Source organism: Canis lupus, chromosome 20 (assembly GCF_048164855.1).
Source record: "Canis lupus baileyi chromosome 20, mCanLup2.hap1, whole genome shotgun sequence".
Lineage (NCBI taxonomy): Eukaryota > Metazoa > Chordata > Mammalia > Carnivora > Canidae > Canis > Canis lupus.
The window spans coordinates 19,228,637-19,251,269 of NC_132857.1; the positions used below are offsets into that span (position 1 = coordinate 19,228,637).

At 35.4% G+C, this 22,633-nt stretch overlaps 1 protein-coding gene across 9 annotated transcripts in view; it reads right to left on the reverse strand.

The window, feature by feature from the left end:
- AFG2A (AFG2 AAA ATPase homolog A) overlaps positions 1–22,633 on the reverse strand; it is a 350,459-nt gene that overhangs the window by 325,436 nt on the left and 2,390 nt on the right. For all 9 annotated transcript variants that reach the window (XR_012012857.1, XR_012012858.1, XM_072788489.1 and 6 more), the window contains exons 2-9: positions 20,413–20,534; positions 19,167–19,324; positions 14,776–14,834; positions 13,498–14,142; positions 12,426–12,555; positions 12,068–12,124; positions 9,160–9,283; positions 6,159–6,414 (exon numbers count right to left, since the gene is read on the reverse strand). Coding sequence is in view for 7 of the 9 variants with exons in the window: in XM_072788489.1 (XP_072644590.1) it covers positions 6,159–6,414; positions 9,160–9,283; positions 12,068–12,124; positions 12,426–12,555; positions 13,498–14,142; positions 14,776–14,834; positions 19,167–19,324; positions 20,413–20,534 (1,551 nt within the window). In the remaining 2 variants the exon portion in view is untranslated. The remainder of the gene's footprint in view (positions 1–6,158; positions 6,415–9,159; positions 9,284–12,067; positions 12,125–12,425; positions 12,556–13,497; positions 14,143–14,775; positions 14,835–19,166; positions 19,325–20,412; positions 20,535–22,633) is intronic.

A 22,633-nucleotide genomic window follows, 5' to 3' on the forward strand; every position in this document is an offset into this window, starting at 1 on the left:
GTCTATATATGACATGAGAGCTACCCAGTTCAGCAAGAAAATCTGTCATGGAGGCACCCCAAAACAAGCCCTACCAAATTAGTTCACATTTTGTTATTGATGGGAAAGACTTTTACTTATCCAAATTCAGGACAAATTACTTCTCCAGCAAGGTAAAGGATCCTGCCAGATTTCCCTAACATCACCTGTACGGGAATAACCAAGAATACTTCATAAAATACCAGTACTGCCAAAATTCAAATAAGCTTCTACCAGAGAAATGCACAAATACACACACAAAATTTGAATGTTTTTTTAAAGGAATGAAAGTGATACTCTTTGAAGTTCTATAGAAACCAGGACTACTGCAGCCAGACTACATTTTTAAACCTCGTAAGAACTTCTAAAAAAAATACTGTATCCATGGTTAGCAGGTGAGGAAACAGAATTTAAGAAATTAAATGGGTAGTGTAGCATTTGAATCTGCAGCTCACCAAAAGCTTTCCTTAAATACCATTACTTCCCTGAATTTCACTTAAAAATACTGAATTTTTGCAGAATCAATATTTTAATTCTAACTTAGAAAACATTGGCAAAATTCAAAAAATCATGGAAAATTTTATCCTTTCATAAGAGCTGGACCACTGCATACTTTGTACATGATCCTCCATAAATTCCTATTAAAATAAGCTAGTGAAGGGTGAGAGAGGGGAGCAACAGATATAAATATCTCAGAATTCTGGTATAAGACAATAAAAGTTTCTGCCTCAAAAAAAGTTATGTTATAGTAATTAGACTCTGTATTATTATTAGACCTACTTAAGTGTAATAAAGACAAAATCATTGTTTGAATAAGAGTTTTAATTCTTCCTGTCTGTGATGCTATCTTATCAAGGCCCAAATATTTGGTATGAACATGTTGAAATGATGTGTAATCAACAAGGATGCTAAAGATAAATTCTTAGAATGTGAAGCAAGTACTTCCTTTCTCTGTAAACAAAATGACTGAGTCCACTTCTTGAAGAAATCAAGCTCTATTTATATTCACTCTCCTGAAATGGCACAGGCAGCCTTAGAAGGATAAGTTTATAATAAATCCCTATATTTGGAAAACATTGTTGCTAAGCATCTTCTAACATTCAGCAGAGTTTATATAATTCATGTCTCTGCTACATAATTAACATTTCATGTTTTCCAAAAAAGTGTGGTATGCTTATCTATGTTGTTAATTTAAAACAGTATAAATTTTAAGGGAATTAATAAAAGGCTATGCAACTAATTAATTAGAAAGGCAGCCTAATCCCAGGAAGAATACAAACATAGATATTAAATGTCAGGATGTGTCAGAGTTGAGCTTGTAAACAACTTGTCCGCTTGAGATAAAACATTTCAAAATGCAGCTGCTCTTTGCTTAAAAAGGTGAGCTACAAAACATTAGGCTTTTGGACAAGTCACAACATATCAAACCACACTCTAGCTCAAAAATTAATTGTAAAAAAACCATAACATTTGAAAGTAAGTTTCACACCCAACCCTCAATATTTAAACATTGTATCTGTTCAGATAAAAGATCCAAGTGCTGAAAGCAACACTACTGTGGTATTTCCAATTTTCATATTCACTATGAGGACAAAATTAAAAGATACAGAAAATATTTAATAACACTGGAAAAGATTATAAAAATTGAGATAAGCACCCTGTAGAAGATGTAGATCACTCTCACAAACTGGAATAGATTGTAAAAAACTTCTAGCCTCTGGAAAAGAATGCACAAACAAGTAATATTCTAAAGGGACTTTGATCTTTTGTATTAGTATCCCACAAACAATAACCTTTAGATTACAAAAAACAATGGGAAACATAATCCACTTAGGTTAAATGAAATTCTGAATCACTTTACTTATGCTATTATTAGACACCTGTGTACCACTCTATGTTAAAAAGGGCAAGGTTTCCCTGACTAGAAGGCACTCTAGAAAGAAGGAAAACTATTAGACAGCCAATGAGCAAAAAACGCAAAGAACACACAGGTCCACAAATCTTAAGGAAGGAAATGTTCTAGGAAAAACGTTAAGTCCATATTTTTATTTGTATTCTTAATTGTTAATTCTTAACATTTTCCTTAATTGTGGCTGTTCTAACTTTCAGAAAGGTTATTTTTAACTTTTATTCAGAACCATTATATGTACCTACAAGACAAACTTGGATACTTATTTTCTTCTAGAAAGAGAGTTAAATGATATAGTTCAGAATAGTACAACTGTCACATAAAAAAGACTCGGGGGAAAACTCAACACCATCAGAGGTAGTCAGAGATTTACAGTCCCTAAATTTATCTAGTTATTTAAGTCAGTTACAGAGCCTCCAAAAAACAGGGTTAGTGAGCCAAGATGATTGCTTCTCAAAGTATAGCCTGGCATCCACAGCATTGATAGCTCCTGTAACTTGATAGAAATGCAAATTCTTGGGCCCCACCTGGACCTAATAAATCAGTAGGATGGGGCCCAGAATTCTGTTTTAACAAGCTCTACAAGTGATTTTTATGCAGGTTAAAACTGGAGAAGCACTGGCCTAAACCAATAATTCAGAATATTTGTTCATAGGCAACTGCAAGACTGGCTGCTTTAAAATCAGTTGGAAAACAAATACTGGCTCCAGTTCCCTACTTCCCTTAATTTAATTAAATCTGGAGAGGGAATGTGTGTGTAGCTTCCCAGGTGAACCTGATGCATACTGAGGTTTAAGAACCAATGTCTTACCTAAGTTAGTGGCTCTCAAAGTGTGGTCTGCAGACCAACAGCATCAGCTGTGAACTTGTTTAAATTCACAAGCACCAGCCAAGACTGAATCAGCAACTCTGGGAGTGGCACACACCCAGCAATCTGTTTTACTACGTTCTCCAAGTGATTCTGATACATGAGCAGATCTGAGAACCTCTGCTCCAAGTGATCCCACCTGAACTGAGCACGTATGAAATGAATGTGGATTTCATGGAGAAGAACAAATTACAGAAAGAGATAGAATTAACTTACGTACTCAGGAATACATCTCCTGGAGCTAGACTATCTCACTGTCCTCACAAATCTGGAAGTTAAAGTGCCTTTACTTCCCAGATATGCCAGTGGACATTCTCAAGCTGTCCACGCAAACATAGCACAACTGGCAAACAATGAAAAGTGCCTCCTGAAAAGCACTGGTTTTAAACAAAATATATTTCTCATGACTGAGAAATTTTGTTAGTAGGAAGCTAAAAATGGACTGGAATGTTCAAGAAAATAGTGATTTGGGCATCACAAAACAATACCTTATTTACTGCTACCTATAAAGGTAGCAATAGCCACCTGGAGTTGTTTTCTCAGCACAGACAGGGATTTCTGAAGGCAATAGAGGAGAGAGGAACATGAATCTCACCAGGGGTTTAAAAACAACACCGATTTAACTCTCAGGTTAATAAACATTTTTATTGCTCTACAAGGGCAGTGGGGTGGTAGTCTCATTATGTCTCCCAGCTTTCGCATATATTTCTCAGATCAAACACTTATTGAGCACCTACTATGTACCAGAAATTATTACTACTACCTCCAAATGTTAATATATTATCATGACTTTTAAAAAAAAAAACAGTGATTCTCTAAGGTCAATGTAATGATTGCAACTGCTTCTACTACATGGTTCTTAAACTTTATTCTGCTATATAGAGAATGAAACTACATAACAAATCATATGTTAGTATTTAAGACAGTATACACAAAACCACCTATTTTCCCTACTGGACACTTTAATTTTAATGCTAATCTTTTTAAAAACTACCTTCTCATAAACCAATTCACAGACTAGAGGAAAAAAGATCAGTTCAATACTGATAATTTGAAATTACTATTAAGTCACATTAATAGAAGTTACTATTTATTTACTGCTTGTATGTGCCAAGTATACCCCATATCTCCCTCTTTTTCTCTCTCTCACCCCTCTATCTTCAGCTTGGAGGCCCCTCTCCATCCCACTTTCTCATCCTTTCACAACTTTTTAAATTAAATGTAACATAGTAAAGGGTACAGTCTTTTAAATCTTCTTGTTATTCCCCTAAAGTTCTTGGGGTTACTACAGTGCCCATGAGGGTAGATGGTCCTATTTATATCTAGTATGTAAATTACTTTATCACATTTCCCCTTGATGTCCCAGGACACAACTTAATTTACAGATTATACTTACCTTTGAAATAAAAAATTAAATAAAAAAAGCCTTACACCACTTTGACAAAATCATGTGTTTTATGATTTAATTTTGATGCACAGCATAGATTTGGAATAAAAGGATCTTAAATTTAAATCTTAGCTCTGACACATACCAGCTGAGAGACCTCTCCTGAGTCTATCTGATACTCACATCACAAGGTTGGTGTGAGGATCAGTGGGAAAGAATGGATTCTCTTTCCCACCTTCTCACCTGCCTTATTCTGCCTGTGGAACTCTTTTTTTTTTTTAAGCTTCTTCTTAGATGTGACTTTTCTATATAATCATAGCATTCCTCTCCCCATAGGAAAAGTCACTACATTCTCCATAGTTTAATGAGTATATATCTCACTGTGTAAGTAGTTATTCACAAATCTCTCTTTCATCTTTTTTCTGGACAGCAAGAAGCCCAGAGCCTTCTAGAGTACATGAAATATATGAGAAAGTAAAAAAAAAAAAAAAGTCTGATAAAGGATATTGAAGAATGAATCCTTGCCTAGATGGTGAAATCCAAAGCAATACCTAAATAGTAATCCAGACTCTTCATTATCACCCAACGGAATGAAGGAAGCAAAGTTATCCCCTGATACTTCTTGTTCGCTAGGGAATTCATTTTCATGACTAAACCCACCATTTCTTGTGAAACACAAGAAACTAGATAGAAAGGGACCAAAATGCACCAAAAGAATGTTTGTATTTGCCTTATAGCCTATCTAACCTATAGTTTCCAACTGTGAGTCCTCTAACATGAAAATTATGATAATGATCAAAAAGAATAAAACTGATTTTCTCTACCAACAGTAAGATATTCAAAGACCCCTAAATATCCCTTCCAAGTTTTCTCTTTAAACCTGCTTTTTGTTCTATATTCTCTTCTCTACACATATTGAGCCAGATTAGAAAGATGAAAGGCCTAAAGGAAGGGTCTTCAAAACCTATTATGTTAGATTAATTGTGAATCAATAATTTGGAAGTTGAAGTTACCATATTTCTATACTAAAGCTCTAAAACAACTAAATTTCCAACTCAAAAATCCAATTTCTTCCATTACCTAAAAGGGCTAAACTTTCTTTAAAACATCTTCTGAAAATGTTGGATAGGTCACAAACTGGAACAAGAGCATACAACTGAAAAAAATTCCTTCTAAAATATAAAAGGACCTAGAAACATATATCCAAGGGAATAAATTTAAGGAACCTGAGATTACTGGCAAACCAGGGATGCTATGAGGTATATGCCCAGCCTTTAGAGGCTACCAGAAAATAAACACATCTTCTTAGGACCAACAAACAAATGAAAACAAAACAATGAGATATTTTTTCAGTAAGTTCTTATTTGCCTGATGAAATATATCAATAGCTTATAAAACCTGCCCTGATTTGAATACATTTTTCATGGTTAAAATTACTCTGAAAAATTACACAAATGTTAAAAGGTCTTAAGGGCTACCAAAGTAAAGACAGTTATGCCTAGATAGATTTCTTAAAGCCAGTCAACTGATTAATAACAGCCCTTATACATTTTCAGACTTTAACATCACCATCACACACTCTGAGGTATAGAATTTTTAGATTTTGCTAAGTACTTTTTCAGCACTTCAAAAAATACAAAGTGGGCTCCTTAAGGAAAATTCTGATCCTCCCGTAGGCACTTCTCCCTAATTTCCATAGCACAATATCAATAAATAGTTACCATCAATACTGCCATTAATGAATCTAATTATACAGGTGTGTGTGTGTGTGTGTGTGTGCGTGTGTGTACACTTAGGAAAAGTATGAAAGGATATATACTATCACAGTGGTTACCTTTAGGTAAAAGTGATTTTTATTTCTTTTTTATAGTTTTCTGACTTATCTAGTTTTCAATAAATATATATTTCATGATTAGAAAAAAATTGATTTCAAGAAATAAGATATAATAAGACTCACAGTAGCAAAGCATACTTACCTGCTTCATTACATAAGGCTTTCAAGTCTGCTCCAACGTACCCATGAGCACTATTTGCCAGCTGTAGCAGTTCAACTTCAGTGAGTAAATGGGGTACCCTTTGAAGCAATTTCTGGAGAATATCTAGCCGATCTGCAGCATTAGGAACTCCAATCTCTATCTCTTTATCAAATCGTCCTGGTCTTCGAAGTGCAGCATCTAAGGCGTGAGGGCGATTTGTGGCCCCAAGGACCAACACCTGGCCTTCACTTCCTTCCTTACAAAATAAAATAAGAATAAATTACACATTCTTCTAACACTAATACATACAATTGCCATATCTATATCTATATAGATCTGAAATTATCTATCTATATCTATACTTAACATACAGAAGTACTGGCTATATAGATAATATGGATCTAAGTGTCCACACTAAGTCTCATCCTTTACACTGTTATTACACATCCCACATTTTCCTAAGTTCAGCCTCAAAACTCCCTCATCTAGAAAGTTTTCCACTATGTAACTTCCCAACTATAGTGATGTCTCTCTCCCCCCTTTTGGCATCTAAACTTCACTGTTTTCATGAATAAGAAGGTATAATATCCTACCATAGAGTTGTTTTAATTTGTCCTTTTCCCCCTACTTGAAACAAAGACTATGACAAGCACATTATCCAAATAGAACAAGACTCTATTATACAATTGTCTTAGAAATCTTATTCACATGTGGACTGTACTTTTTTTATTCTGATGTTTAAATTCCTAGTAATAAAGACAGCAATATATCCAATACCTGAGTATCAGCCACCCTTGAATGCATATAGATTTTTCACATAGGAATGAAATTTGGAACAACAAATTATAAAGAACTATAATGATCAGCCATCTGTGAAAGTTATCCAACATTTTATTCTGATGACCCAAGTATAATCCCACAGAGACAAGCTTAACTGACATGTGATTCAAAGTAAGGAAACTGAAACCTATTCAATTATACTGGCTGTCCCAACAGAAAATGTATGGATTACAATAAATCTATCAATTACGTATTTAGAAGACAAAAACAGGCCTGTAAGCATTTTCATACTTAAACATCCGTGTCACCCGCTTCCAGTCCTGCTCATAGGCAAGAATATCAGTCCACAGTGGACCTATCCCAGCAGGAGAGAAAGAGGCAGCAAGGATGTAATAATTAAGATCCTCCAAAACAGAGCCTTCCATCTGATTTCATACTTACCAGAACTCTTCTAATTATAATACAGCTCTCTAGAAATATTCACAGTCAAGGTGGAAAGAGTCATCCATAAACAAAGTCATCAATAAACAAAGATATTTGGTTGGCTTAATGATTCTTTTTTTATTTTTTAAGATTTTATTTATTTATTCATGACAGACACAGGGGGAGAGAGAGGCAGAGACACAGGCAGAGGGAGAAGCAGGCTCCATGCAGGGAGCCCCGGGCCAAAGGGAGGCGCTAAACCGCTGAGCCACCCAGGGATCCCCGATTGTACTTCTTATTGTAAACAGAAATTGGCATCTCAGTTTATGTATATCTCTTGTGAGTGTTGTTACTATGGATCAATTCTCAGAGCCCTGCCACCTCCAACATACTAGCATCATTGAATTCTCCAATTTTAAAGGCTGAGAACCAAATGTGCGACATCATCACACCTAGTTATTGCACCAAGACTTAGAATCACGTGGTCATCCAGCCTCCCTCAGGTATCAATTCTTCTTTTATGTTACTCTTAAAATTGTCAACACAATTGTTGGGGCACCTGGATGGCTTAGTCAGTTGAGCATCCAACTCTTGATTTCAGCTCAGGTCATGATCTCATGGGATGTGGGACTGAGCCCTATGCTGGGGAGTCTGCTTAAGATTCTCTCTCCTGGGATCCCTGGGTGGCGCAGCAGTTTAGCTCCTGCCTTTGGCCCAGGGCGCGATCCTGGAGACCCGGGATTGAATCCCACATCGGGCTCCCGGTGCATGGAGCCTGCTTCTCCCTCTGCCTGTGTCTCTGCCTCTCTCTCTCTCTCTCTCTCTCACTGTGTGCCTATCATTAATAAGTAGAAAATAAAAAATAAAAAATAAAAAAAATTAAAAAAAAAAAAAGATTCTCCTTCTCCTTCCCTCTCCCCACTTGCACACATATGCTCGTGAGCTCGCTCTCCCTCACTCTCTCTAAAATAAATAAATCTTAAAAAAAAAAAAAAAACTGTAACACACTAGCAAATAATGGAGACTTAAAACCCAATCTTCACATTATGTTCACATGTTTAGTTTCTACCAGTAGGAAAGTTCTAACTGTCCAGTTTTTTAATGTATAAAGGAGGGCTTGGGGCTACATGATTTCTAAAATTTCTTTTGACTCTAACATACTTTGATTCTAAAAATTGTGTTATTTACAATCCTGCATAAGAACTGTATTCTGGTAAATGGCTGTCACAGGAGTCTGACAAAATTTCTTTTCATTCCTGCCATTGCTCCTATGGATCTTCCTTTCATAGTAAGCACATAGTTTTTATTAATATGTGAGTAAATGCCCTATCAGAGAATGTGGTAACATGGGTAGATTCTTTTTAGATGTTGTACATATTTTCCATTATTTTCACTTTCTTTTCTTTCACTTGTTAAACCTAAAGCCCCAAAAGAATCAATTTTTACAGGAATATAGAAGACTTACTCATGAAATTTCTTAGTAAAATTGATCTAAATCTTCCTTACTGATTTTTGCTTCAGATTTTTAAGTTAATACCATTTACTACAAAAGAAACCCATCACTGTTTATTTTTTATATGGTAGGAACACATGACATTATATCATCCTAGAAGTTACTAAGATATCTGCTGAAGAAAATTAATTTATGGATTTTTTCCTTTAGTTTTTAAGGCTAATATTTTTCCCTGTCCTATAATATCCCAAAACTCAGATATATTTGATAGTTTTTGCTACTATATATGTATTATTAGGAATCATTGCTTTCACAACACAGAATAGATATTGGTACTATACTTACTGAACCAATGCCATCCATCAGTGTTAAGAGTGATGCTACCACTCTTTTTTCCACTTCATTCTGAGCCCCTTCTCTTTTAGGACAAAGTGCATCCAGCTCATCAATAAAAATAATAGATGGGTGTCTAAAAACAAGTAAAATGAATTATTTAATATACATCTTATTTTTAAATTTGATGTATTGCATTTCAAGTGAAACTGAACAATTCCAATTTTTTAATTGAAACACACATGCAAAAGAATGAAACTTACACCATATACAAAAATAAAGTCAAAATGGATTAAAACCTAAATAGGAGACCTGAAAATACAAAGAGAGCACAGGGAGTAATTTCTCTGACATCAGCCATAGAAACATTTTTCTAGATATGTCTCCCGAGGCAAGGGAAATAAAAGCAAAAATAAACTACTGGGACTACATCAAATAAAAAGCTTCTTCACAGCAAAGGAAACAATCAACAAAACTAAAAGACAACCCTACTAAATGGAAGAAGGTATTTGCAAATGACATATATCCAAATATATAAACTGATACTCCTCAATACCCAAAAAACAAATAATCCGGCTGAAAATGAACAGAAGACACAGACATTTCTTCAAAGATACACAGGTGACCAATAGACACATGAAAACATCCTCAACATCACTTACCAGGAAAATGTGAATCAAAACTACAATGAGATTATCACCTCACACCTGTCAGAACAGCTAAAATCAAAAACCATGATACAGGTGTGAGCGAGGATGTGAAGAAAAAGGAACCCACATGCACTGCTGATGGGAATGCAAACTGGTGCAGCCACTGTGGAGGTTTCTCAAAAAGTTAAAAATAGAACTACTCTACAACCCAGAAATTACACTACTGGGTATTTACCCAAAAAATACAAAAACACTAATTCAAAGGTATACATGCACCTCTTATTTACAGCAACATTATTTACAATAGCCAAATAATGGACGCAGCCCAAATGTCCACTGATGAATGAATGGATAAAGAAAATGTAGTATATATACACAATGAAATATTATTCAGCCATAAAAAGAAAGAAATCTTGCCATTTGCAATGAGATGGATGAAGCTACAAAGTATAGTGCTAAATGAAATAAGTAACAGAAAGACAGAAACCATATAATTTCACTTATCAGTTTAATTTAAGAAATAAACGAGCAAAGGAAAAAAAAGAAACCAAAAAACAGACTTAACTACAGAGAACAAACTGATGGTTACAAGAGGGATGACTGAAATAGGTAATGGGGATTAGCATCGTGAGAACAGGGTGATGTAGGGAATCGCTGAATTACTATGTTGTATACCTGAAACTAATACAACACTGTAAACTATACTGGAATTAAAATAAAAACTTAATTAAAAAAAAGAAATGCAATGTATCAAATTTAGAACTCAGTTAATAATATTAAAGACAAAGGCAACAAGATGTTAAACTGAAAAACCGTACATTAATTCTTGTCCAAATTATTAATTCATCACTTTCCAGCAAATCTAAATTCAATAAAAAGTAGAGTATTAAGAATAGTCTACTGCTCATGAGATCAGTCTATGCCAAAATAGAACTTGCCTGCTAATACCCAGTAAATTAGTAAATTGTTATGATTCCATCAATTCAGGAGGCCAGAGTTGTCCCCTGGAGCAGGTGTAAAGTCCAAGGGATAGAAATTCCAAATGTGCTCCCTTTTTTTTTTTTTTTTTTTTTGTCTATTAGAAAAAGAACTTTCGAGGTGATCGGTTCTCCCATATAAAGATGTGAATTCTCTCACAATAGAAAGCTTCAGGACAGCCCAGGGAGCTCAGGGGTTTACAGCCACCTTCAGTCCAGGGCGTGATCCTGGAGACCCAGGATGGAGTCCCATATCGGGCTCCCTGCATGGAGCCTACTTCTCCCTCTGCCTTTGTCTCTGCCTCTCTGTCTCTCTCTGTGTCTCTATGAATAAATAAATAAAGTCTTTTAAAAAAAAGAAAGCTTCAACTGCCAGGAACGTAATAATAATGAAAACACACTACACAATATGGTATACCATTGGTTCTCAAATTTTCAGTACTGGGACTACCAGCCTTATAAAGGACTACCTTATTTCATCTGCTATCTCTGAAAAAAAAAAAACTTCAAAAATGAAAGTTCTTTTGATAAGAGCAGAATTATGATCAGTTAAATACCAAAACAATGTTAGGGACATAGCCTTATTATGAATAGTACATTAGACCAAGTTATAGACCACATTCTTATACTCACTACAATGTAATATGGTAGCCTAAACTGAGGAATAATCAATAAGAATTGTTTTTAAAGAGCAAAAGAGGGCAGCCCCGGTGGCCCAACGGTTTAGTGACGCTTTCGGCCCAGGGTGTGATCCTGGAGACCTGGGATCAAGTCCCACGTCAGGCTCCCTGCATGGAGCCTGCTTCTCCCTCTGCCTGTGTCTCTGCCTCTCTCTCTCACTCTCTCTCTCTCTCTCTGTCGTGAATAAATAAATAAAATCTTAAAAAAAAAAAAAAAAAAAGACCAAAAGATTTGTCCCTTTGAAACAAACTATAATTTTAAAAAAAAGGGTTTTAAGCATAAAGGGCTAATATAATACAATCTACTAAGACAACTAGATAAACTAGATATGCCTAAGTATCCTAAATCATAAATTTATATGCTCAAGTAAAATCATGACTTACCATACAACATTGTCTTAATTTTCCTACTTTATGTAATTCAATAACTCACTGATCAAACTTCCAAACAATACTAAATAAAAATAGATTAAATACAACTTCATTAGATTTACAATCTTTTCTAGTGCTATTAGTATTATTCTTCTAGTGTTCTTTCATGTTTCATATAAAGTGTTAGTAACTCTACTTTAACATAATCTTGATTACTAATTACAAATCTAAATGTAAGTACCGTAGAGTGGCTTCAGCAAATATTTGACGTAACCTTGCTTCTGTCTCCCCATAGAATCTGTAACAAATAAAGTAACATTTAAGGATCGACTCTTAGTGTTTTTAAAGTTTGTCTATAAAAGCTCATTTAATTTTCCTAATACTTCCAGAATACTTAAAATTACTTTCAAAAACTATTTTCTAAACTTAATTTTTATACACAATTAAAAGCAAATTTAAAGTATTTCAACAAAAAAAAATAAAAAAATAAAGTATTTCAACATATGAACTAGACAGACAGAATGCTATGCAGTCATTTTTTTAAAATCACTTTTAAGAAGCATTTAATAACACTTTATTGTATTAAAGTATGCACCTACTTGCTTATAATTTCAGGACCATTAATTACAGAAACATAGGCTCCGACTTCATTAGCAACAGCCCTGGCAATCATTGTCTTTCCAGTGCCTGGAGGGCCATAGAGTAACACTCCTCTAGGTGGGGGAATTCCTAGAAGAAAAAGAAGAGAACAATGGATTCAGCATTACTAGGTTTCTTGTATTGTCATGTGGCTGCAAATAGGAGTTGTAAAATATAAATAAATTTACCTCGTATTACAAAATTAAAGAGTCAGACCTTCTGCCCCTGCCCCCTCCCCCAAAAATGTACTAACTGGCCCAAATGCTAATCTCTGGCAATGACCTTCTCTCTGTAGACCCAACCAGGTCATGCACACTGGTAAAAAACTGGCTGGACACCCAAACGATTGCCATGTTCCATCCCAGATAGCACAGCTCAATATCAGAACACAAAGCTCGGACAAGAACACAGGCATCCAAAGGAAGCCATCAATCCTAATTTTGATCTCAACTAGCCATCTTAGGTTATATAAGCATTACTAACAAAATGTCAATCAAAGGATTCATATATATATAAAGATTCATGAAAAATGAAAAGGCAGAGAAAGAGATGGTAGGCACCAAATACATGCAGAGGATCTGGGTAATTACCACACAGAGGAAGCCCTGAGTTTCCTAGGAACCACTCCCTTAACCACTTGCTTCAATGCAAAGAGATCTGCACACAGTTACATTTCTTAACAAAGAAGCCTTATCCAACATATTTGAATGTTCGGTTTCCTTCTTTGGTCATTACAGCTGATCTAGAATGACAAGATACTAATTCTAGATCTAATACAAACAATTGTGGAAATATGCAATTAGAAGAGACAAGGCTGAAACTAATTGACTTTACAACCTAAAGAGATCAAGCATGGAAAAAAGGCTCACTTAACTGGTATCTCCCAAAGCAACTCACACCTCCTACCATACCTACCACTCAGGAAAGAAAAACAAGAAAAGAAGATGAACAATTATTACATAAGTGGAATGAACCAACTGCTTTTTAGTTTGAATTTAATACTTCTGTTGCAATACACTGAAGGAATCATACCATAACTCTTGAAAAGTTCGGGCTGTTTGAGAGGCAATTCAATAATCTCTCTAATTGCTTTCAGCTGACTACTTAAGCCTCCTATCATGTCATAAGTTACTTTGAATTGGTTGTCTTCCTCTTCTGAATTTGTATGAACCTTTATAAAATTAATTCTTGTTGTTGAAGAAATAAAATAAAAAATATCAGTGTTGCACTTTGCTCCCACACAAGCTGACTTCAGCAATCTCTCTTCATTGATAAGTTGCTCATTTCCTCCTCTGGCCGACTCAAAACTACATTTAAGTTCTGTGACTTCCACTAGTCCAAGTCCGCTGCTATCCCCATGATTCTGTGTAACATCCAACAAAATGTCATTGTCTTTATTTATCATTCTGTCATCTACTGGTTTGCAAGGAGTACTGCTCGATGGTGGGTCCTGAGGCTCTCCCAGATCTAATTGGCTTAGCTGTAGAGATACATCCAGGGTACTGGTTTCCATGCTGGACTGTTCATAGGCCATTCCCTGAGCATTGGTGTCAGAGTCATTCTGAGGCCTTCTTAATATCATGCCATCTGTCCCTTTCACTTGCAGCACTTGCAATTTACATGGTCGTCCATAGAATGTACAATACAGAAAGTTGCCCGGTAAAACAATCTTGCCGTCTAGAAAATAATTTTTTAAATATAAATGTTAGTATAACTCTTCACCCATTTCATGTTTAAATAACAATCTATTTCATCTATTAACAAAACCTATCTGACAGAAAGACTAAATCAAAGATAAGAGTATTAATAAAATGATTGCATGAAAAAGAGACAATTCCCATTTGATAGAGCACCATCTGGAGACAGAAGGGCAAGATAACTCTTTAAACTCCTCCATGTTCAATACATCTAGAATTCTATCAACTATATAAAAAAAAAAAAAAAAGTGTGGCATTCCACATCCAATAATGAACTAACCTAAAATGGCATACCTAACTAACACTCCAAGATAACATTTCTCACTAGAAAGAGGAAGAGCTTAAGGGTTAAGAGTTTCAGTTCTACCACTGACTTTGTCCAAAGATAAGTCATATATTCTCTCCAGTGCTCTCCAATTCTCTCCAACTGCCAATCAATTAATTGGGGAGAAAAAATTCCTATCCCAAAAGGACATTAATTCATTAAGAATAACACTCTTCACATTATGTTGAAGAAAATTACAATCTATACAAGTCCTCAAAGACACATTACTTTATTAACTGCTACCTTGCTTCTTATAATTTAAAAAACTATTTAAAATGTATGCCTCACCTAGCTTTCTTAGAAGACAACCAGTCAGTTGTTCTTCATTAATATCCACATTTTTGTCACTGTAAAGGGTTGGGGAAAGAGAAAACAGCATTAAGTACACCAGAAACTAAATGTAATATAAAATTTCATGTACATTATTACAAGGCAGACTTAGTCAAAAGAATTAGTTTACAAACTGGAAATGGTTTATACAATTTGGGAATGATTTATGTTTTTCAGGTATTTCTTATAGGCATGAAAATACCATTTGCAATTTAGTGTCCTAATGACCTAAATCAATGTTCTTCAAAATTACCATTCATTACTAGATTATGAAATCATTTCAGTCGATCCCATCCAGAAATTTTTTTTTTGATAGAATACAAAAATGTCAAAGTACATCACATATAGACTAAATACTGCTTAGAACAGCATTACTTTCTTACACATACATACACACATCTATATACTCACATATACAGGTACACACATATGTGTGCATATGTGCACTGTATTTGTGCACATATGCATATACTGAATCACAATGAAATGTATTTTTTATTGTGTGTCATAGCCAAAAACATTTGAAAAACACTGGCCTAAATTAATCACTTCCTTTCTGAAATTGCCTAGCTTGAAGAAAGGCTTTTATGATTATTATTATTTTTTAAGACTTTATTTATTTATTCATGGGAGACACAGAGAGAGAGAGGCAGAGACACAGGGAGAGGGAGAAGCAGGCTCCATGCAGGGAGCCTGACGTGGAACTAAATCCCAGGTCTCCAGGATTAGGCCCTGGGCTGAAGGCGGCGCTAAACTGCTGAGCCACCCGGGCTACCAGAAAGGCTTTTATTAATAGCTTACTTCATTCCTTTTCTAAAATTTATAAATTATCTTTCAGGAAAATTAAGTCCTTTATTGGACATTACCTAAAAAGGTAGAAATAAGAAGACAGGAGATTAATAGTATAATGAAATTTAATTCTGGAGAGGGGTATGCCTTTCCCTTCTCCAGAAAGGGAAAAATGAGAAGCCCTTCTTCTACTAATGACTATCTTCCAGGAGGTTGCTTGAGTGCAGGAAGTAGGTACATATACTTGTAAAGGAACATGTTCTTGGAGAGTTCTCAGAATACGTGCATTTTTCCTACCTCCCCCCATATAAGAAGCCCATATGGGCAGAAAAGGCCTACAGTTGTGAGCTCTGTCAGACAGCAGTGGAGAGGCAATAGTTTATCTCAAGAAGATAGTTTTAGTAGACTCATCTGATCCAAATATAAGCTTTCTTCTCCAAATACTTTATCAGCAACAAACAAAATCAATATAGTAAACTTCATTATTCCCAGATTCACCTACTTGCTAAAATGTATTTGTAACACTAAAAATCAATATGAGCAGAGCTTTCCTAGTCACTAATAGACATACATAAAACAGGCAAAAAAAATTTGAGTCGCTAAGCACTTTCCTAGCAGAGGCTGAAAAAGTACTCTTATTTCAATTCTTTCAGAAGTAACAAGAAGAGTAGAGACAGGAGGAGGCAGTGCAGTGTACAGCAAAAAGTCCCAGCTCTTTACAACAGCTGGAGATTTGAATTCTAACTCTGGCATCTGTATAGTGAGGTGGCCTCAGGCAAGTCACTTAACACTCCTGAACTACTGCTGCTCTTTCATAAACTAAAGAAGACAAAATCTATCAGAATGAGTTGTTTTAAGATTATAATGTATATAAGATATATGTATTTTTGTATACTAAATATGCACTAAATATATTAATGTTATTAGTACATACTATTATATATTATACACATTAAGTATATGTAAATATAAACGTAACATTAAATATAAGCATATATTTAATGTATATATAAACATAGATACCTCTAGGAACAATGGTTCAGTATTTGCTAATGTAATGTTCACAGCAACTTTATAGAACATACTGACCACTAATAATGAGAACTGAGTACATATTAACATAAAGGAGAAAAAAAATAGAAGAAGGAAATTTGAAATCAAATATATATATATATAGACTACATATGAAATTGTAGCTCCTTAAAATTCTCAAAATCACTTGTTTATAGAATTCTGAAACCAGTTATACCTATTTATTAAACTCTGAAGAGAGGATACTTACAAATGTGTATAAGCATAAAAATATTAAGAGTTTTGCTTTTAAAAAAAAAGAGTGGATAAATAAATCTAAAAAAAAAGAAAAGTAAGTGGGTACAGATAAAATCACTTCCACTAGAAAGAGCTCTAATCTTACTAATAAAACTTCAGAAGCAACTGAAGGATTTAATCAACAGAATAAAATTACTGATTTTTCTTACTGGAAAGTAAGTTTCTTACATAAGCCCTTCTGCTACATTTAAAACACAAGATTTTTTTAAAATAAAATTTTAAAGACCAATTTCCACTAGTTCCTCTGCTGTAGGCAATTGTTATCACCTAAGACTGCTGCGCCCTCAAGAGGTCACACTAGTTAGATCATCAAAAAACCAGTCAACTGATAACTGCAACCTGCAGCACTGTCTCAAAACAATCTAAAGATTAATACTGTTTAATTTGAGTAGAAAAACCTAACCCACAAAATAATGGGTAAGTTACTTCTCATGGAGCCCACCTCCTCATCCTTAAGAAAAGGACAAATAGGGGCACTTTGCAGGAGGAGTGAGAGAAGAGGGAAAAAGCGTGTGTGCATGTATGTGTGCTAGTACACAGCGCATGTTGAGTTCTCTTCTTCCTTTTATTTTATTGTTAAAATGTGATTAATTCCTCTGAAAAGTTTCCCGGTTTGTAAAAATAAAAAAAAATCTGCTGAAGCTCAAGCTTAGAATCTAAAAAAGTAGCAAAAGAGAAGAAAACATTTTAAAATCAAGCTAATGAGGGGCACCTTGGTGGCTGAGTCAGTTGAGCATCTGCTTCAGCTCAGGTCATGATCCCAGGGTGCAGAACGCCACGTCCGGCTCCCTGCTCATATGTGGAGTCGGCTTCTCCCTCTGCCTCTGCCCCTCCCCCTGCTTGTGTGTGCTCTCTTCCTATCTCTCAAATCAAGAAATAAAATCTTTTAAAAGATAGATAAAATCAAGCTAATGACTGGAAAATGTTTTGTGATACTTGCATATAAATACCTTCCCAAAATTGTTAGTACAGTAGTATTAAAGTATCAAAATTGCTTTCTTTAAACAAATCTTGATAAGACTTGCATATGTGAACTCAATTACAATCCCATTAGATACAGAGTATCCAAGAGGATGAGTGATATATGTTAACTGTATTGATGAGGTAATTCAATTAGTCCTTGGTAAGGGACTATTTCAAAATCTGATAGAAATAACTGTTTTTACTAGATTGAATAATCAGCAAGTTAAAATATATAATCGAGTACTTTGCTTGAAGTCATTTTTTAAAGATTTATTTGAAGAGAGAGAGAGAGGGATAAAGAGAGCAGGAGTACACACATGAGTCAGGGGAGGGACAGAGGGAGAGAATCTTCAAGCAGACTCCTCAGAGCGCAGAGCCTGTGGCAGGGGTGGTGGGCTTAATATCATGAACCATGAGATCACAACCTTGGCTGAAACCAAGAGTTGGACACTTAACAGACTGAGCCACCCAGGTGCCCCTGGAAGAGTCTTGATTAAAACTTGTTTCTGGGCAGCCCCGGTGGCTCAGCGGGTTAGTGCCGCCTTTGGCCCAGGGCCTGATCCTGGAGACCCGGGATCGAGTCCCGCGTCGGGCTCCCTACATGGAGCCTGCTTCTCCCTCTGCCTGTGTCTCTGCCTCTCTCTCTCTCTCTCTCTCTGTATCTCTCATAAATAAATAAATAAAATCTTAAAAAAAAAAAAAAAAACTTGTTTCTTGTCTATTCACAGTAACCTACTCCCTCCTTTACAACAGCCCTGATTACACTGCAAAACAAGATGAAAACTACTGCTAAATATATATCAATACTAATTCCTCTCACCTAAAATATCAGGTCATACTCTAATCATAGGGCATTAGTCTCTAGTCGATACCTTAGGTGGCACTCATCTAGCTTGTGCTATCTAATACAGTAGACCACTAGCCATTCACCATGTGTGGCTATCAAGTGCTTAAATGTAGCTAGTCCAAATTGAGATGTGCTACAAGTATAACATTCAAACTGGATTTTCAAGATTTAGTTTGAAAAGTATCTTATTAATAATTTTTATAAGGTTAAAATTTTATGATAACTGGTTAAATATTAAATGTTAGGTGATATTTAAATAATGACTAAATCATTAAATGAAATATTTCACCAGTTTCATTTTCTTTCTTAAATGTGACTACCAGAAAATGCGAAATTACATATGTGGTTCACATTTGTGACTCTTGTTTTATTTCCACTGGGCAGCACTGATCCAGACTGTCACCAAAGAAAAGAGCCAAACCTGAGTGCCAGGTCCATTTCCTCAGCCTGTAGCACAGCACCCAACAGAGGCTGGACTTGGATAGCATCACCAACCTTCACACCCACATTCTTCTGTGCCATTTCACTCAGGCCAACCTTGCCGCCAGGAAATCCTGCCACAGGCCAGGCCGTATAGACCTGCCCAGAACAAAGGAAATAAAAATATGAGAACATAAATATTCATAGAATATCATTAATTTATAAAGTTAGAAAACTAAGCATAGCTACGCATATGGAGCTATAAAACATAGTCCTTATCCCCAAGGAGTTATAATCAGACACAAATTACAAAAAACTTTTAAAATAAATATTACATCTTCTTGTGAAGATTAGGAATGATACCAGAGTGAAAATGGTAGAAAATTTGAAAGGCAATTTAGGAAAAGTCACAAAGGCATTAACATGTAACAGGAAGAAAATACTAAAGACAAGCTAACTGTAAGGTAATCTACCCTGGAGCATAAACTACATCCAGGAAATAGTGAAGAACCTGGCACCAGAGGTTCATGAGAACGTGGATCTCATCAGACTGAAATGTCAAGGGAGAGAAGCAAAGATTTCCAGCTCCAGATAGTGAGCTGAGCTCATACATTTATAATCTTCCACAAGACACAGGAAAGGATTCTTTTTTCTTTTGTAAGAATAATGAAAAGAATGAGAGGTGTGCCATCAGTACATAATAGATTACAAATTATTTTCAGAGGACACTGCTGGATGAGAGAACATTGACTGATGAAGCAGCAGAAGAAATGGCAGAAGCAGAGGCCAGCAGCAGGGAAGAAGGCCAAGCTGGCAAAAATGATCAAGGAAAGGTTCTGGGCTTTGAGCCTCAAGCATGATGAATAGCAGCAAGAACAAACAGCTGAAAACAGGGAGGGTAATCAAATATTTGTATACAAAAGAGATAACTTTCATACTCCCAAACAGCATTTCTGTGGGAAAAAAATACATATAACTAACAGACTGGGGGGGAAGGAGGGGGAAGGATAGGGCTGATAGTGTGTGTGTCATTACCTTCAGAGGAAGAGCCTCTCTCTACAGCATGACATTTAGGGGCTATTATACCCAGGAAAGTTACAGACATCAAAGAAAGTAAAAGGTTAACAGATGTGAGGATCTTTTAAGATACAGTTTTTCGTTTACTACTGCTTTGTTGAAAATTAAAAGAAAAACCATCTCAAATCTTTCTAAGGATTTCTAAGGAAATGAAAAGGACTCTTTCTTACCTCTTGCTTTCCATCCAAACTGGTTAGCAACACTGGTCGACCTATACATATGTTTGCAGATTTCATAGTGTTGAGTCCAAGTTGAACAAGGAAATTCTGGAATGTTTTAGGAACTTTGTCATCTTCGAAAAAGGGAAAGAAAATTATTTTCACACTATTTTCTAAGTGAAGTCAAAGCCTGCTTTCTTTTGGAGTAAGTAAAAATCCTCTATCCACATAACCACATAAATGCACTTACCATACCCTGGAGGAACCAGTTCCAACCCTCTTTTTTTTTTTTTTCTTAAACAAAAAGACTTAAAACCAAACCTTTTTGAGGATCCACTGACTGACGACAGGAGTGCTAACTAAAAAAGATGTCTAATTGGGAAGGTATTAGTTTTCACCTTTTAAGAAAAATCATCTCTAATTTTTAAAAAACTGAACATACTTGCAATAGAGCTTTTCGTATTTGCATAGTAACTTTTGTACTACAGATTCTAAGTTGAGTTGACTACAGTATTCAAAGGCTTGAGCTGGATAACTGGCATTTAGCTCTGGAGGGTTAAGTTAAATTTCCACTTCTCAGTCACATGATACCAATCAGATTATTTTTCTTTTCTAATCCCAAAAATACACAGGTAAGATAATAGCACAAGTCTTATTCCTTAAGCAAGTATATGCTGACCAAAATGATCATTAGTGTTTTCAACTTTTGCCAAAGGAACAGACCAGAATTCAGCCCAACTGGCAACACCTCTGAAAATGTCTGATTTAATTATTTTTGCCACTACAAAATACCTACCTAACATATTTTCCTTCTGTCATCAGCTGAACAAATCTAGAAAAACAAAGCATCTCACGGAGCTAAGATCAACAGTACTGAGCATTTATAAAAGAAGCATATTTCATAATACGAGGCTGAAAAGAAATTCAGCTTTCCTATGAGCATTTGGTCTCTTACAGAGTTTACTAATCAATAACAGCAGAGTATCCTTTTGACGATTTCATAATGTTCAGTTTCTATCCCTTCTTTCTTCCTAAACCTCAATGAATTACCCTTCCCTCTTGATAAGTAACTCACAGGGGTATTCAGTCCTTAGCAAGATTCTAGGTTTTCTTATTCTCTTCCTTCCGTCCTGTCCTGCACATTCACCATGCATCAGGATCTGACAAATCACCAGTTCTACAAATACCTCCACTTCCTCCCTATGAAGATCATGTTCATATTCTCATCCACTGGCCTTATCTCCTAATTCATCTCCATGCATTCTCTTACAGTGTTCAAATCTACTCAAGCTGTCCTCCACACAATTCTTCACAAGTCCTCATTCCTCCAATACTGTACTTTAAAAATACATCTCAACATCCACTTTCCTCATTAATTAACTATACATTTATTGAGCACTTCATGTGCCAGATTAGTAAAGGTAATTTCAAACAACCACCGCTCTTCATTTGTTAATTCAGCGTTTATTATGTGCCTACTACATGGCAGATAATATGCTAGGCACAAGGGATACAAAGTGAACAAAAGCGGATGGTTCCTGGCCTCAAAGAGCTTATAATCTAACAGGATGAGAGAGTTATTAATCACTGAATAACTGTGTAATGGGAAACTAATAGAATGAAGAATAACTAAAGTGCTGGGAGAGCCTCTTATGTGGAATCTAGTTTGGAAGAAACAGAGAATGCTTCTCCAAGAAAGTAATGTTTAAATTCAGATCCAAAGGAAGAGTAGGAATTAATTAATCAAAGAGGGGGAAAAAAAAGATAATTCTTGGCAAAGAGAATAGCTTGGACAGAGAAGTACTGCACAGACAGGAGCACTGTGCATCTGAGGAAAGAGTACAGGCAAAATCATAGAAGAAAAGAAGGGGCCACCTAAGGAAAATCAAGATACCCTAGGGCAGTAGGCAATATCAAGCAGCAGCTTGTTCTTATTCTCTCTCTCTCTCTAAAATAAGTACATAATTTTTGTAAAAATGTTTTAAAAAAGAAAGAAAAATCAAAGAGAAGATGTATGTATAGCACAATGCTATACAAAGTTGGTCAGCGAACTATTTTACTGGTTCATGGTGGGGTAAGTACAGCAAATAAGGGCTTAGAAGCTTTTATGACAACTGGACAGAGTAATCTGTGGAATCTAATACAATTTCTATTTTTAAACTTACTTTTCTAGTAATTACATTTTATTGTAATTTACAACAGCACTGAGCTGTAATATATATTTTAAAACTTT